The 16,204-nt window shown below is 42.4% G+C and overlaps 1 protein-coding gene across 1 annotated transcript in view; it reads left to right on the top strand.

Annotated features, from left to right (window-relative positions):
• The window catches only part of NPSR1 (neuropeptide S receptor 1), a 48,284-nt gene extending 32,539 nt beyond the window's left edge, over window positions 1–15,745 (top strand). Inside the window, exons 4-9 of the mRNA XM_044419149.1 lie at window positions 846–939; window positions 2,601–2,802; window positions 4,625–4,701; window positions 6,675–6,764; window positions 13,809–13,989; window positions 15,658–15,745. Of these exons, the coding sequence (XP_044275084.1) occupies window positions 846–939; window positions 2,601–2,802; window positions 4,625–4,701; window positions 6,675–6,764; window positions 13,809–13,989; window positions 15,658–15,745 (732 nt within the window). The remainder of the gene's footprint in view (window positions 1–845; window positions 940–2,600; window positions 2,803–4,624; window positions 4,702–6,674; window positions 6,765–13,808; window positions 13,990–15,657) is intronic.
• The last annotated feature ends 459 nt before the right edge of the window (window positions 15,746–16,204 follow it).

The raw sequence follows: 16,204 nt of genomic DNA, 5'->3' as shown, positions 1-16,204 counted from the left end.
GAAAGACCCCTTAAATCAGTGGACTTGGATTTCATTGAGGGTTTATATTTGTATACCACCTTTTTCTCCAAGGAGCTAAGGGCAGTGAACATGGGAGTGATCCCATTTTAACTTCACAGCAATTCTGTGAGAAAGGTGAGACAGAGAAATAGAGGCTGGCCCAGTAGTACCCAGCAAGCTTCCCAGATGAGCTGGGATTTCAGCCACGGTCTCCTCCTTAGAGCAGAAAACCTACTTTTTACCCACCCTCATTTCTTGCATTCCAGTTTGCATCCATGTGTCCGGCAAGCATACAGTTCCTGCATCAGTGGGACAATGCTTATTCTGTGCCAAAAGCTGCTCATGTGCCCCATCCTAAGCAATGACATGCTAATGCAGCCTTCTCCAACTTGCGCCTTCCAGAAGTTTTGGACTTCAACTCCCATCAGCCCCAGTCAGGATGGCCAATGGTCAGGTGATATGGGACTTTTGGCCCAAGATATCTGGAGAGTACCAGGCTGGGTAAGGCTGTCACCAAAGGGATACGTATTAGGTTGGTCTGCTGGTCTCAAAGAGAACTTCCTAATACTCATATTTGGTTCAAGAACAGACATAGTGATCCATCTTATTAATATACTACAACTTGTATTATACAGTGGCTTTTGGTATACATTCCTGGGAACACTGACAATGGAATCAGATACATGTCTCCTCAGGAGTAAGCCCCATTGAGGTCACGTGGGATGACTCCCAAGGAAGATGGTATAGGATTGCATTCTTCATTTCAGACAAGATCTTATACCCCAAAATAACGTTTAGACATTCTCTGCCTGTGACAAAAGCCTACTTCTTTGCTTCTGCCCTAGGTTGTGCTTTTGTATGCTTCAACCTACGTTCTGGTATCATTAAGTATAGACCGATATCACGCCATAGTGCATCCCATGAAGTTCTTTCAAAGAGGTAAGAGATGCCTGGTTATTCCTGAAGAATAAATTTTTGATGACCAAACCTCAAGGTTCAGTTACTTAGTGTTCTATCAGAGAAGCACAAGAGGGTCAAAAATATAAAATAAACCTCTGTTGAGAAGGTAAGAATGGATAAAGATAAGCCTGGACACAGATGTTTTGACACCAGAAGAGTAGGTTAAGATAACCATGTATGAGAGTAACTGAATGTTTTCCACTCTCACATTTTCTGTTACTAATCATTGCAAAAAGCTAAATGCATAGATTTGCTCTGCCCAATGACTGTGGCAGCTGGTCCCAACTGGAGATGGGCTCATACTTTATTGTTAGTGTGTACCTACAATAAAGAGTCTTTTTAAATATAAAGTCACTTGCTGGTATTGTCTGCTTCTCTCACAGTCAGACAATGAACAAAAGGGGCTCTTTTTTTGGTCCTCAATTTGGCATAACAGATGGGACTTACCTGACTCTCTAGCCATGGATTTGGCTCTGAAGCGACGCAGCACGCATCCTTAATTTATGGAAGCCTTGCCCAGCAGCCAGGACCATGTGCTGACAACCAGGTATTGTCCATGGGACCAGCTCTTGCCCAGAAAAAAAAGAACCTAAATCCAGCAACATCACCTACCCTTTGAGTAGGTTGATAAGATGTCTCAGCATCTGCTTGTTTGTTCTGTATATCTACATGTACTATGCATGTTGTGTATTACACCATACTGTGACTTTTGAGTCAGCTGAGCTATCTCCAGGGGGCTCTTTGCGACATTAAAAGTCAATAGGATGCCAGCCCCATGCTGAAAAACTGAATTGCGGAAAGGAGGAAAAAGCAGCCCCAAACCCTGAGCCTGGTTCCCCGATTCAAGATGCACCTCATGCTGTGAGATAATATGGTGGGGTCTGGGATCGATGGGTGGCTGTCAGGTTGTTTAGGCACTAGGAGGAGATTTCCCACAACAACACCTTAGTCTTATGGCTGTGCTTTGGATAGAAAAGAGAACAGGAGTAATTATACAGGTTTGAGTCCTGTACTCAGCACCAGTTTGAGTTCTGTGAGTGGAAGGTATGAGTCCTTCCTACACCATCCTGGCCACCAAACCTATGTTGGCCACTTCTCACCTCCAGGAAAACCTGTGGTTTCACTCAAAATCTTTTTTCCCCAAAAGATCAGCAACTCAGCAATGCTGAGTTGTCTAACTTTCCCCCTCCTTCTCCCTTATGCACCAAATCACCATTTTTCACTGACCACAGTCCAAACAAAGGCACCCAGGTTGTGTTTTTCAGGCTCTCTAATAGCAAGAAAACTTTCTTTTGCTCTCAGTCGGGATGGGATGGGGTGAACTGCATCCCAGCTGGTGTGTCAGACATTTCCTCACAAGAAATCTAAAAAGGAACACAAAAGCAACACAAACTACCCCACTGAAAGCACAATGAGCCTTCAGTGTTTGACACAGCACTCCTTTCTCCTTGACAATAAGGCATTGGATAAATAACCCCTGATTACTTTTAATCCTAAAATTGAGCATAGTTTGACAGTCCTAATCCATAGAATGCAATTCACTAAGGGTCTCTCAGCACTGTGATAACCCTTCTCTGTCGTTTCTCCTAACCCCATCCTTGGAGTAAGCTGATGACAGCTTGTTCTTCTGTCTTGCACAGAAAGGCAGGCAAAAATTCTGATTGTGGTTGCCTGGGGCCTCTCCTTCTTGTTTTCCATCCCAACTCTCATCATATTTGGAAAGCGGAAACTGTCCAATGGGGAAGTGCAATGCTGGGCTGCCTGGCCAGATGACTCTTACTGGATCCCCTACATGACCACGGTTGCCTTCCTTGTATATTTTATTCCTCTCATCATTATCAGGTAAGAATCAAATGCTGATCATCCACACACACACCCATTCCAGATGTGGGCACAGGCCATATCTCAGTGTGAGAGGCCCTGTTCCTTTTGATGAAGGAAGCTGATCTGCAGACTGGCATCCTTCACTGAAAGGAACGGGGCAGCTGCCTGATGAGCACTCAAGGATTTTGTTCAGTCCTCATTTTGTAGCACACTGACCTGATCTGTAGTTTGGGGGCTACTGTGTGGATCATAACACAGGCATCCTTTAGATTTTGCACTTCCCTAAATTTGGGGATACAGTTCTAAGCTCGGAAACCATCCCATGCGAGACACGCCTGCTTGAAGTGATGTGCAACACTGCTGTTATTCATGCAAGGACCATACACTCCCAGGTGGCACTGGGGATGCTCCAGATCCTTCTTGGGTTTCACAAGCAGACTAGTGCAAAAAGCAGAGTAGATATCAGGCACTGATACAGAAAAAATCTGCAGCTGATGGCCAGCAAGTCATCTCATTCAAGGTGGTCAGTGTCCTATTTGCAAATGACATTTCCATGGAATGTCCAGGGCATCATCAGGGTGGTTGGCCAGAAAGTTCAGCTTCTAGTTGCCTCCCTGAGAAGGCCTAGAAAGTCTAGCTACTGCAGAGAAGGCTTGCAAAAGATAGGAAGTTGCTCTTGCTAGAAGATCTAGGCAGTGTGAGGTTTACTCAGAGTTTCACCTACTTTTGCCTAATTCATGGAAACACCAATTTTCTGAAGTCAAACATACATATATGAAAATGTACCTAGATTTTTAAAATTGTAAAGGGTTTTCTTTTACGCCACAGAGTATTACAGAAACAGGATAAAATGGCCTTACAAATGAATGCATGCAAACACAGTTCAGAAATAACTTGTGATGTTCCCAGAGCAGACTCTAGATTGGATGAGTATTTTGATAACAGTGTTTACACAGTTATTCCTGTGGACAACACATTGATTAATTCATCTGGGTGTTTTGTATACACATTAAGGAATTTGCAGATAGGTGATATTTTACGAAGCTATTTATTAATTCATTAACATAAACTTTTCAGTGTCCAATGCCTTGGAGTTCCGTATTTTTCTTTCTTCTACCTCTCATACCAAATGCTCTGAGTGCCTAATAGCATTGACATCTGTTGCATTATTCAAAGACATCTTTAGGAACAAAAGTATATTCTTCACTATACAGCATGATAACCTCGCCTTCTGCTTCTGCAGCTCTCTTTTCCTACAGTGTTACTATTCTCCAGAGAAGAAAAGATGCTTCAGTTATGTCTTTTTATGCACAGTTGCCCTGGCATTTTAATTGCAAGGAATAAATAAAGTGATTGCCACCACAGGTCATAGCTGTCCGAGCAAATAAGTACATGAATTCACACAGACTAGTAATAATCCCATCAGTCTTTGTCACCGTTTTTCAAAAGGATGATGAGCCTGGGATATAAAATAAGTAATGCCAAAGGGCTCACTTTTAAGACCCCCTCCACACTTTATACAGCATTAGCCTTCCTTGCCAGCTGACCTGCAGAAACCAGAAAAAAGCACATAAAGCTGAGCAAGCCTGCAGGCCAATTCAAATGCCACCCATCAGCTATGAGCAGGGCCCATTGGAGCCCTGTGCTGGCTCCTTTCCCAAAGGCATAAGGAGGCAGGAGGGGAGGATTTGTGCTGGAGAGGGAAGGGAGCAGCTGTAGATCCACTGTCCCTACTCCAGTGCAGTGGCTGCACCTGGCTCAGATTACAGCAGAGAAGGATGAAGATGCTACATAAGCCAAAACCTCATTAATCTGTTGCTATTCTTTTCTCCTTTTGCAGTGTTATTTATTTCATTGTGATTCGTACAATCTGGACAAAGAGTAAAGCCCATGCTGTGATCATCTCTAACTGTGCTGGTGAGTAATTTTGGGGAACGCTTCCAAGCATGGCCTTTAAATGTGCATCATGCAATGGTCACAAAGATAATCAAAATGTCTACTGTTCATCACATCTTCACAACAGTGGGATGCTATTACATGGGTACTTGCTAGCTTGGAGCTAATTCATTACCTGGAAGTAGTAAGAGAAAATAAGTGATCAAAGCACACTGTTATCCTAATCTCCCTGGCATAATTAGTTAGAGAGATACATTCTCTGCTAAAGTGCACCAGTCTATCACTGTTGTCTGGGATCAATTTATTCCAGAAAAGAAAAAAATCAGGACCCCTGCTTCTCAGCTGATAATACCTTTGCAATTGCATATTTAAGAGTCAGGTGCATCGCTCATATTAAAATGAAAATTCACCATGCATATTGCTATGACATTTTTTCCAGCATTACTGAGATGAAAATACATGCTCGTAGTATCCTTACCTCACCCTGAGAAACACTGTCTGTCCTGTTTTGCTCTCCCACTGCTTACACTCTATTATACCACTTCGCTCCTGCTCCTCCTTGAGAGAGGTGAGCAGCTTCGGGGGCTGCAGCACTTATGCAGGCTTGTTCCTGAGAAGGTGGTCACCAGAGGCTTGTGGTGTTTCCTGAACAGTTTATTTATGCTGAGCTTAAGATGAGGGCCCACTGTGTTCCCACTCCAAGAGACCTCTGACTCCTGCTCCACTGCCTACAAAGCTTTCTTCCCTGGAGATCACGAATCAGCTCACTTTTCCCTGCTCTGTTCTAAGCCTCCAGCCTGGTACAACAAAAGGCCTGGCAGAACAAAAGCTACCAAACCAAGAGCTACAGAGTGTGTAGGGAAGGGGAAATCTTGAACCTCTTTGTGATCAAAGGCACTGAGTTACAGGGAATCCCTGAAAGGCAATCTTGGCTGAGCTCAGGCATAAAACAACACGTTCCTGAAAGCTGGTATCTATCTACTGTACACTTTATTATTGGGGTGTGTGGGTGTGGGTGTGTCCTTGCGCATGAGAGCGCACATGCATGTACATATGCATAAGTTGCAGAGCAAGTATTAAGTACAGAAGACCTAAGGCTCTGGACTATTGGATGAAAAAATGCACATATTTGCATAAACTGATTTACGTATGCTCTGAAGTGTGTGTGTAACAGACCCTGTCTCCTAATCACATCCCTATTTGTAAAAGGGGATATATGGATAGGGAAGATTAGGGTTTTGATTTCAGGAAAAACAAAAACAAGCAAACCTCAGGCAGAAAATTCGAGGGAGGGCAGACAGCAGGAGGCGAAGATCATGTGGGCTGTAGCCCATGAGGGCTAATCTGGGAGAATGGTAATTTCAGCAATTGCCCAGATTTAGCTGGGTGACAAGATGGAAGGCCTCTCAGAGATTTGGGACTCTAGAGATTTCAGGGCTTCAATCAGCTCTGATAGTCTGAAACATGTTCAAAAATATGCATTTCAAATTCTCCTTGAAAGGCAAAGCAAGGGCACTGGTTTGCAAGAAAACAGGTTGTACAATGCATAAAATTGACTGGACATGTCTAGGAAACACATCAAAAGGACTGTCATTTTTTTTACTTAAAAGGTTTTTTTACTTAGGTCACAGCAAAATTAGCACATGCATGCAGTGCTCCAAAAAAGGGGTAAAACTGAAAAGACTTATTAAAGGACAGGTCAGCTGTGGAGAGGGCATGTTGCAATTCAGCATGATGAGCAAGCTGTATTTAACGCACCAGTTGAATTTGGATTTGTCTTTCTCTGACGGACTCCTTTGGTGCAGATGGCTGGTACAGATGACTGAGAAAATTGTTTCACTTTGTTCCCAATAATAATTAATCCAATTTTGCAAATTTCTTCATATAAGGATGGAATGAACTTGAGATTTGCAAACTTAAAATGTGGTAGAAAGCAAAACTAACGGATTTGCCTATCCCCAGTTATGCCTCTGTTTTGCTTTTCCTCTCTGCAGATGGCAAATTCTGTGCCAGTTACGCCCATCGAGGACTAATATCAAAAGCAAAAATCAAAGCTATCAAGTACAGTGTGGTTGTAATATTTGGTAAGTGACATGATATGCCAATTATCTAAAAACCAGTTCAGTTTTGTCTTGGTGCTACCTGTAACAATTTTTGCTTTTTTATTGGATTCATGAAGATCTTCTGAGAGTTGGAGTGGATATCAGGCCCTGTTACTGCAAAACACATTCAAATGCACAAGACTAGCATGGAATGAATATCATTTTTCATGATATATCATGCCAGAGGGAGAGCCCCATCTCCTGATCAGCCCTTTTGTTGTTATGTGTCATCAAGTTGTTTCTGACTTATGGTGACCCTATGAGTGAATGCCCCCCCAAAAGTCCTGTCCTTGACAGCCCTGCTCAGCTCTTGTAAACTCAAGATTGTGGCTTCCTTTATGGAAACAAGCCTTCTTGTAGCTGGTCTTCCCTTCTTCTGCCTTTGACCTTTCCCTAGCATGATTGTCTTCTCCAGTCAGTCTGTCCTGCTCATGATGTGCCTGAATGATGACAGCTCCAGTTACTTCATTCTGGTTTCCAGGAAAAGCTCTGGCTTGAACCCAGTTGTTCCTTTTTCTTTCAAGCAAGGGTAATTGCAAATCTCTCTCCCAGCAACATGTTTTGAATGCTTTACTTTTCTTCTTGCCACCTTTTTTCACTGTCCAGTTTTCACACCCTTAAATTTGGATTGGGAATATTATAGCACAGATAATCTTGTCCTTGGTCTTCAGTGAAAGATATTTACACTTGATCTTTCCTGGTTCCTTCACTGCTGCCCTTCCACAACTCAGTCTTTCCCTGATTTCTTTCAGGTTAAATTAATGACTGAGCCAAGATGGGCAAAATGTTCATTATTTCTTCACTGTTGACATTAAAGTTGTATGATTCTTGTTTTCTTAATGTTCAGCTGCAGTCCTACTTTTGCACTTTGTTTTCCCTTTTATCAGAAGTCATTTCAGTTCATTGCAGTTTTCTGACAGTAAGACGGTATATCTTAAAATATTGGTGCATCTTCCTCTAAATTTTCACCTCTTCCTTCTGAAAATCTTTGGTGTGCTTCAATAGCCAACATCTATTTGCAATATGATCTCAAGCCTCTTTTCAGAACCCAGCTTGAACATCAGGCATTTCTGACACAGACACCTTCATCATCACTTTGTTGGCATGAGAAATTAGTTCAATGGTCCTATAGTCGCTACTTTCCTTAGCATCTCCTTTCTTGGGGATTGGAATGTATTTCAGACATTTCCTGTCTGTGGGCCATTGTTTTGTTTTCCATATCTGCTAGCATATTCTTGTTAAGATGTGGACCAATTCAGCTTGAAATAGTTCTATTGGTACTCTGTCTACTTCAGGTGCTTTATTCCTTCCAAGTACCTTCAGAGCAGCTTTCACATCACTTTGTAATATTGCAGACTCTTCTTTAGAGGGTTGTTCTTCAAAGTAGTCTTAATGGCAATACCTTTTGTGTATAGCTCTTCTTTATATTGTTTTTATGTTATCTTTATTTTCTCCTGGCCTGTATGCCTTTCAGCACTCCTATTTTACATTTGAATTTCCCTTTGATATCTTTGAGTAAGTTCCCCTTTTTGTCTTTCAACATTCCTAATTTACATTTGAATTTATCTTTGATATCTTTGATTTTCTGAAAAAGGTCTCATGTTCTTCCTCTGTTGTTCTCTTCTGTAGGTTTACACTGGCTGTTGTAATAGACCTTTTTGTCTCACTGTGATAATCACTGAAAAGTTGCATTCAGGATTCTGATCTAACTTCTGTCAGCTTTTGCTATTGCTTCCCATTCTGACCTTAGCAATTACAAATGTTTCTTCTGTAATCCATCTAGGATTTTTCTTTCTTTTTGCTACAGATATTGTCTCTGCATTCTTGCCTCATAATATCTCTGGATTCAGTCCACAGTTCTTCTTGTTTCAATAGAATTCAATAATGCAGATCTGTTCTTTATGTGTACTTTAAATTTCTCAGGAATAATAAGCTGTATTTTGGCTCTGTGCTTCTGTTCTTCAGCTTTACCCAGATTTTTAATATTAGCAGATTCATTACCACAACCTGCTCCTGCTCTTGTTTTGGCAGTGAGAATATGGATTCTCCATTCATTACTTCCAATCTATGCCAGCTATCTGGTGATGCTCATATATACAGTTTCTGATTAATTCTCTGAAGAACAATTTTGCAATAAACAGATTGATGACTTCACAGAATTCACAGTGAGTCTCCTGGTTTGTTTCTGATTCCTAGGTCAAATTCACCCAGAACTTTGGATTCTGCTTCATTTCAGGTGTGTTATCGATTTTTTCTTGGATGTCTGCTTAAGAGGTTTTGATTTCTTCTTCCTCAGCATCTCTTGCTGGAGCAAGGGTTAAATGATGACTATGCTGGTAGGGAATTTTGATTGATATGATTTGGTTGGGATTTGTGAAAGATCCTCCACCAGTACTCCCTTCGACCATTGCTGCTGCCCAGTAGCTGCCCTTCAAGAGTTTCTCTGCCCTATCACAATTAGTGGCATCCATTCTTCTCTGCTGATGTGATCTGGTGTCTGGTGTCTCATACAGTTTGACCATTCTGCCTTGGGTGGCCCTGCTAGGAGACCAGCTTAATGAGAGAGTTTGGTTTCTTGGCTCTGCACACAACCTTTGTGAGGTTCGGAGGCAACATCAGGGCTCCATCTTCTGGCCAGAGACCAGAGTAGCAGCCCTGGTGGCTGCAGGACTGGGCCCACAGTTGATTGCGGCCACCTGAGCTGTTATGAGCACTGCCTGGGAGCCCTGAGGGAAGAGCTACAGAAGAACTGGCTCTTCTCACCAGAGGCTGTCTCAGTAATGAAGATCTTTGATGCTGTTGGAGCTCCCTGCACCTTCTAGAACATGTTTCTGAAAACTCTGCCCATCACCTTGCTCCTGCCTCTGCTTCTGGACCTTGCCAGTCTTCCCAGTCTTCTCCTGCTCCACCTTCCGCTCCCATCCCAGGTACCCACTTCTACTGGCTTTGGCTACTCTTCACTGTTTGGACTGATTGACCTTGTACTTCTGTTATGGGCCTCGACCTCTGGACTGCTTTCCTGCGATTTGGAATAGACCTCATAGTGTACTGGTGTCTGGGTCCTGGTGCCCTGATCTGATACCCAGCCACCCATGCCCCAAACTGTGACAGCCTTCTTGCTGCTGGGTCACAGCTCTGAACATATTGGCCCAAGAGAATGCAGTCATCAGCAGGCAAAAGATGCGCTACTTCTGTGCTACAGAATGTCGTGCAGCTCTTAGGATTATGCCTTATGGCAGGATACCTAATTTGCTTCCTTATTGTGATGCAGCAGTGCAGTATGTAAAACCACGGTCAATGTAAAAAAACACTTTTCAGTGATTCGGCAGCCCCAGTCTAGCACACCAAAATGAAAGGTTCCATGCAAGACTAACCATAAGACAAAGTAGTCTCAGCTTCATTAATGCATAAGGTATTATTTACTCAGACACATGTTCCTATTATTGTGTAGTGACCATCTCCCAAGGAGTATATCTGCTATGGCAAGTGAAGTAGCTATTAGCTAGGTTCAGACATAACATTCCTGACTTAGTAAGCCACAGTTTAACTGAGCCCAGAAGAGGCATCAAGCCATGGTGCTCCCCCACCTTCCTCTCACTTTCCCATGTTTCACACACGTCTTCGCATTGACATGCTGGTCTCCTTAAACTATAATTCTCCATTATGTCTGAAACAGGAAGTTCATGTCAGTCTATTACCCAAAATCTGAAAACATTGTTTGATCCTGATTTAAGATCCTAGTTAGTAAACTTAAGTTAAACCATGGTTCCCCATTATAGATGTAAATTGGGAACTGCGGTTTCATTTAATCTGGATTGTAGTGCTAAAGGTGGCACATGAAGGAATAGAAAGGTGTGAAGTTCTGATACCCATTCTCAGTTTCCAAACTGTGGTTTTAAGAAGCTAGGATAATTCAGCCAAAAAATCCCATTATCAGTGAGAGGCAGAAGTAGACTATGTTATTTCCCTCCAGGAAGGGCGGTTATTGTACACTGGGAAATTGAACATAATCATAGCTAGATCCAATGTAGCATCTGCAGATCCATTTACATAAGCAGCAAATAAAGTGGTAAAACTAGATCACCTTTCTACCAGGGCATCATACTCAGGGCAGGTCATAGAAAATTATAAAAGTGACAAACAACATTATAAATCACAAACAATAGATTTTTAAAAAAGTAAAATAAAAGTGCTTCAACTAGAAGACACAAACAGGCACAGTTTTAAAGAGCAAGAGAATGACTAAGTTCAGAAAACAAAATAAACTACATTCAAGGGGTAATTATGGCTTGAATGTGGGTTGTTCTTGAAGCACGTGTTAACTCCATCAACAAACCATGTTTTTATCCACAGTTATCCCATGAAAAGAACCCATGATCTCTTGTTAGGTTGTGAATTGTGGTTATCTTAGCTGGACTCAGAAAACCTGATAACATTTCAACAACTCAGTTTTCAATAACCACTCACACTCAACCCTGGAGTGCATGCAATCAGCCAAACGTGTGCCCTTCTAAGGAACTCCTGCTTCTCGTCACCTACAGCAGCTTAAAACAAAGGTGGAGGAGCACTTCCTGTACCATCAACCAAAAGAAGGTCCAGATGGGAGGCTGTGTCCCTGTTGGTATACTGAGACCAGGTGTTGTATTGATATTGGTCAACAAACAGAGTACTTCATACAGCTTCATTGGACAGCCTCAAAATGCTCACACCATGGATACATTTTGTGTTCTGCAATTCCAGATTAAACCAAATACTCATTACTAATGGCTACTTACCAGTGTGTGTCAGAACACATAGCAGAAGCCCTGTTAAACCAACAGTCTTAACTGAAAGATGAAAAGCATTAGATGAATTGCTGTGATGCCAAAGGCTCATGAGCAAACAGTGCATGCCTGCATTGTACTAATGTCATTTTCCAAGATAATTTTTTTCAGACTTGCTACCTAAGATTATATTAATGAAAACCATTCACATTTTTAACTGTTATGGGATACTTTTTATATCAGGCGGTAATCTTGATATATCATGAACACACTGGGATTTACTTCCTAGGACTGTGGTGATTTCTCAGTTTACAACAAGTCCAACAAACACTTTAACTGGTTGTTGCCTGAGGCTAAAATCCTAAGCTCTCTTCCTAGGGGGTAAGTCTGATTTAGTTCTCAGCAAGCAAGACAGGTTGCTAATTTTACTTTTTCAAATGGTTTCAATTCACCCTGCAAAGCAATGCATAAATCCATAAGTATTGGGGCTTAACTGGCTGGAAGGGACACACCAGGAAGGTGCATGTTTTGATGTGAGAGTATTTGTTGCAGATGGCAGGTTGCTCAGCATTTGCTCTGCTGCAAAAGTGGAATATCAGTGAAGTGCTATTTAATGTTTGAGGTCAGGCCTCATGATCTGCCACCACTTCACTGCCACGCTAGATGCTCCCCATTGGCTGGAGCACCAAATTACATTACAGTTCCTGCTAGAGCACAAAACCATGCCAAAAAGTAAAAAGGAAATAGTGGCTGAGGTCAAAATGTATTTCATCATGATATTGTGCCCAGACCCCTTGTCTTATGTTCCTTCCTACACCTCACCCCATAACAGGCAGCTAACATGGAGAGACTTGGAGGGCCTTTGCACCCACCAAGGGCAGACAGTACAGTGCTTTCTGCCAAAACAAGACACTCTGCTGGTTGTGTGCCCAACTTGTTGCATTGATTTTCCAGGAAGCTAGCTTGCATGGGTGGGACCCACAGTCAGTTAAGATAATAGTAGATGGAACTTACTTTCCATTTATTTCAGTGAAATACTCCATGTATGACCAAATCTGGATCCTTCCTTAAATGTTGGCTCGGTGTTTTCTGGAAGATTTCCCTTGAAGTCCTTATGAGCTTTCATCATCCTTTTGTTCCTTTTTTTGCCTATTCCCCAGTCTAGAGAAGTAATGACACCTGCTGGCCAAGCTCTTTTTCCTTAATTATCATTTATTGTAGGGGCTACCAAGGGCAAAACTGAAGAATCCCTGGGTTAGGGTTTGGAAATTATCGTGATCTGATTAGAACAGCTTTTTGCACCCAGAGGACACATTAGAACATCCTCCCTGGCATTTGATGATAATTTAATTGGATACACATTTGTGTTTAATGTGATTATTTTTCTGCTGTTAAATGTTTCGTTTTCCTGGATTAGTCCAGCTGGATTGGTAAACTGATATTAAAGGAGTTGTGCACCGTACATTTTCTTCTTGAAGAGTCTCTTTGCAGATGGGATGCACAGATCTGCTGCCAGAGCACCTCAGGGGATACGCCATGGAAGGATTATGCAAGAAGAGAAGCTTAGTTAGTTCTTTACAGCAAACCCCATAAACAGATGTAGCAATGCTTTGGAGGAACTTGGCTTAAAAAACAAAGTCCTTTCAGTATTTAAGCTTTGCAGACCATTAAAAGAAGCAATGTGACAGGTGGGAAATAAATGGTGTCCTTCAATAAAATTTTAAATGTTAATATTTAACATTTAATAAATGTTAATATTATTGAATTTTATTTGGCCAGGGCGGCTTGTTTTATAGTGTATATTTGTATTTTATTGTATATATTTTAAAATGTTATTTTAAATTTTTTTTGTTGTAAGCCGCCCCGAGGCTTCGGCGAATGGGGCGGCATAAAAATGTTTTAATAAATAAATAAATAAAATAAATAAAAATATCACTGTATATTTGCAGAGATTGTTTGCCATGTAACTGCCCAGAAAGCTTCAGCTATAAAAATAGAAATTAATCAAAATGGTGCATTAAGAGCAGGATTTTTATGCGTGTAAAAGCCCATTGAAATCAGCAGATTTGGGCATCTCACCCTATCTAGGATTGAGCTGTGAATGTTACATCAGACTTATTCAGAGTTTAATAGGGATTCCTCTTTGACTGAGAGAAAGAGTGTACCGGCAAGAGCTGGCAAGCCAATTTTGACCAGGTCTCCCAGGGTTACTTATCCCATTAAAGCGGAAGATCCTTCAAAAGCCTTCTTCAATTTCTTGCAGCATTTGTGCTTTGCTGGAGTCCTTACTTTCTCTTTGATATCCTGGACAACTTCAACATCCTGCCCGACACCAAAGAACGCTTCTATGCAGCAGTGATTATTCAGAACCTGCCAGCTTTAAACAGCGCCATCAACCCCATCATATACTGCATCTTCAGTGAAAGCCTTTGCCTTGCTTTCAGGTACAGTCATTTGCACCCCCACTCTCCCCCCACCCTGACATTTAGATGAGGAAAAGCCCACTAAATAAGAGTCCGGTTTCACTTGCTGCTGACCAGGTGAGTACGCCAGGTGCTCTGTTGCGTATCTGCAATAAAGGAGAGCACAGGGCACAGGCAGGCTGGGGAGAGAAAGCACACAGAATGAAGGATGAGCTGTTCCTTAGAATTTGGAAGAGGGGGAGGCAGGGGGCTTTAGTTCATTTAGTTTAGTTTAGCAAACAGCATTCAATGTGAGCCCCTCTTCACCTACAGCCTAAAGTAGGGCAGTCCAAGTACGGGCTTTCAGTCTCTCATTTGCTGTTTGTGCAAATGAGGCATGCATTTCATACTTCATTTTCTGGAAACACTATTTCTATAATAACTGAACTTCTTAGTATATACCATATACATGCACATGCATGTACACACACCCACACACACATAATAAGCTCCTGGCTGATCAGTTCACCCAGATCAGTCAGAGAAGATCAATTGGTCATATCCAATATTAGTCTAACTTAAGCCACCTTCATTGCTAGGAGCCAACACTGGATACAGCCCCGAGAGTGGTATGCAGTGGTTGGAGTGTTGGCCTGGGACTTAAAAGAGCCAGGTTATAATTTTCACAGTGAAGCCCTGTACATGTCTACTCACTGAGTTCAGTGGGGGTTATTCCCTGGCAAATGGGTGCAGGATTTTATTTATTTATTTATTTAGTTATTTAGCAAGCTTCTATGTCGCCCCATTCGCCAAAGCCTCGGGGCGGCTTATAACAATAAACACACAACAATAAATACACAATTAAACAATATAATTGGAGACGTCCTGGCCAAAGAAATAAAATCAATAAATAATATTAACAATTAAAATGACGTTTAAATAAAAAGTTCTTGGCCTGGCGCAGAAAAGCAAATAACGACGGGGCCAGGTGGACCTCTCTGGGGAGAGCGTTCCATAGATGGGGTGCCACAGCAGAGAAAGCCCTCCTCTGGGTACTCACCCTCCTAATGTCCTTCACGGAGGGCTCCCAGAGAAGGGCCTCTGCCGCCGATCTCAAGGGGCGGGAGGGTACGTATGGACGTAAGCGCTCCTTTAGGTAACCAGGTCCCAAGCCATTAAGGGCTTTATAGGTGATAACCAACACCTTGAATTGGGCCTGGACTTCAATGGGGAGCCAGTGAAGCTGACGGAGGACTGGAGTTACGTGAGCACAACGCCCAGTCCCCATCAGCAACCTGGTAGCTCTGTTTTGCACCAATTAAAGTATCCGGACTGTCTTCAAGGGCAGCCCCACATAGAGCGCGTTACAGAAGTCTAGTCGGGAAGTTACCAATGCGAAAGTCACTGTCGCCAGGCAGTCGTTCTCCAGGTAGGGACGCAGCTGGTGAATCAGCCAAAGCTGAAAGAAAGTGCTCCTTGCCACCGCTGTTACTTGAGCTTCCAGTGAAAGCTCTGGATCGAGGAGCACTCCCAAGCTGCGGACCTTGTCTTTGGCCTTAAAATCTTCCCAGGAAATAGGTACTTGTGCATAAGTGTGATGGACACAGGTGGCCATGTGTGCGTGGGTGCGTGCATGTGTGTGAGAGAGAACTAGCGCCCACTGACCTTATGCTGTGGGTTCATGTCATGTCAATATTTTTTTTTCTCTAGGCAAAGAAAATCAGGACATTTGGGGACTTTCAGAGAAAGAACAGAAGGGCAGGAAATGCAAGTCCTGTCCAAGCCAGAATATATTTAGAGACCACATGTGACCATGAAGACCACATTGATTATGACGCCTGCAAGTAAAGAAAACTGATGTATTCTGAAAGGCAGGAATGGAAAACTTCACTGTACATTCTGGTGGCCAATCTACATTTTAGCCAAGCAGAAGCTGGATGTCCAAAGTGTCTCCCTGTTCTGCAACTTCTCCTTGCTTTTGGGACACATTTGTAATATTGCTTCATGCGGTGTAAATAGCGTTTCTCCAGATGAGAACATTCTATTTTTAAAGGTAATGTCAAATTTCTATATGGTGCCCTGAAGCTCAGATTGCATATGCTATCACCTACATTTTAAAGATGGCTGGCATTTTGGAGGGAAGATGAAGGATAAGAGCTTTCCCCAGCTGGGTTCCTTCCAGATGGTTTGCAATTCTGTTCCTATCAGCTCCAGCCATCATGGCCAATGGTTAGGTGTGCTGGGAGATGTGGTCCAA

Source organism: Varanus komodoensis, unplaced genomic scaffold, assembly GCF_004798865.1.
Source record: "Varanus komodoensis strain SLA01 unplaced genomic scaffold, ASM479886v1 scaffold10, whole genome shotgun sequence".
Classification (NCBI taxonomy): Eukaryota; Metazoa; Chordata; class Lepidosauria; order Squamata; family Varanidae; genus Varanus; species Varanus komodoensis.
Note: the sequence above shows the minus strand (reverse complement) of the source record. Positions and strands in the feature narration are given on the sequence as shown.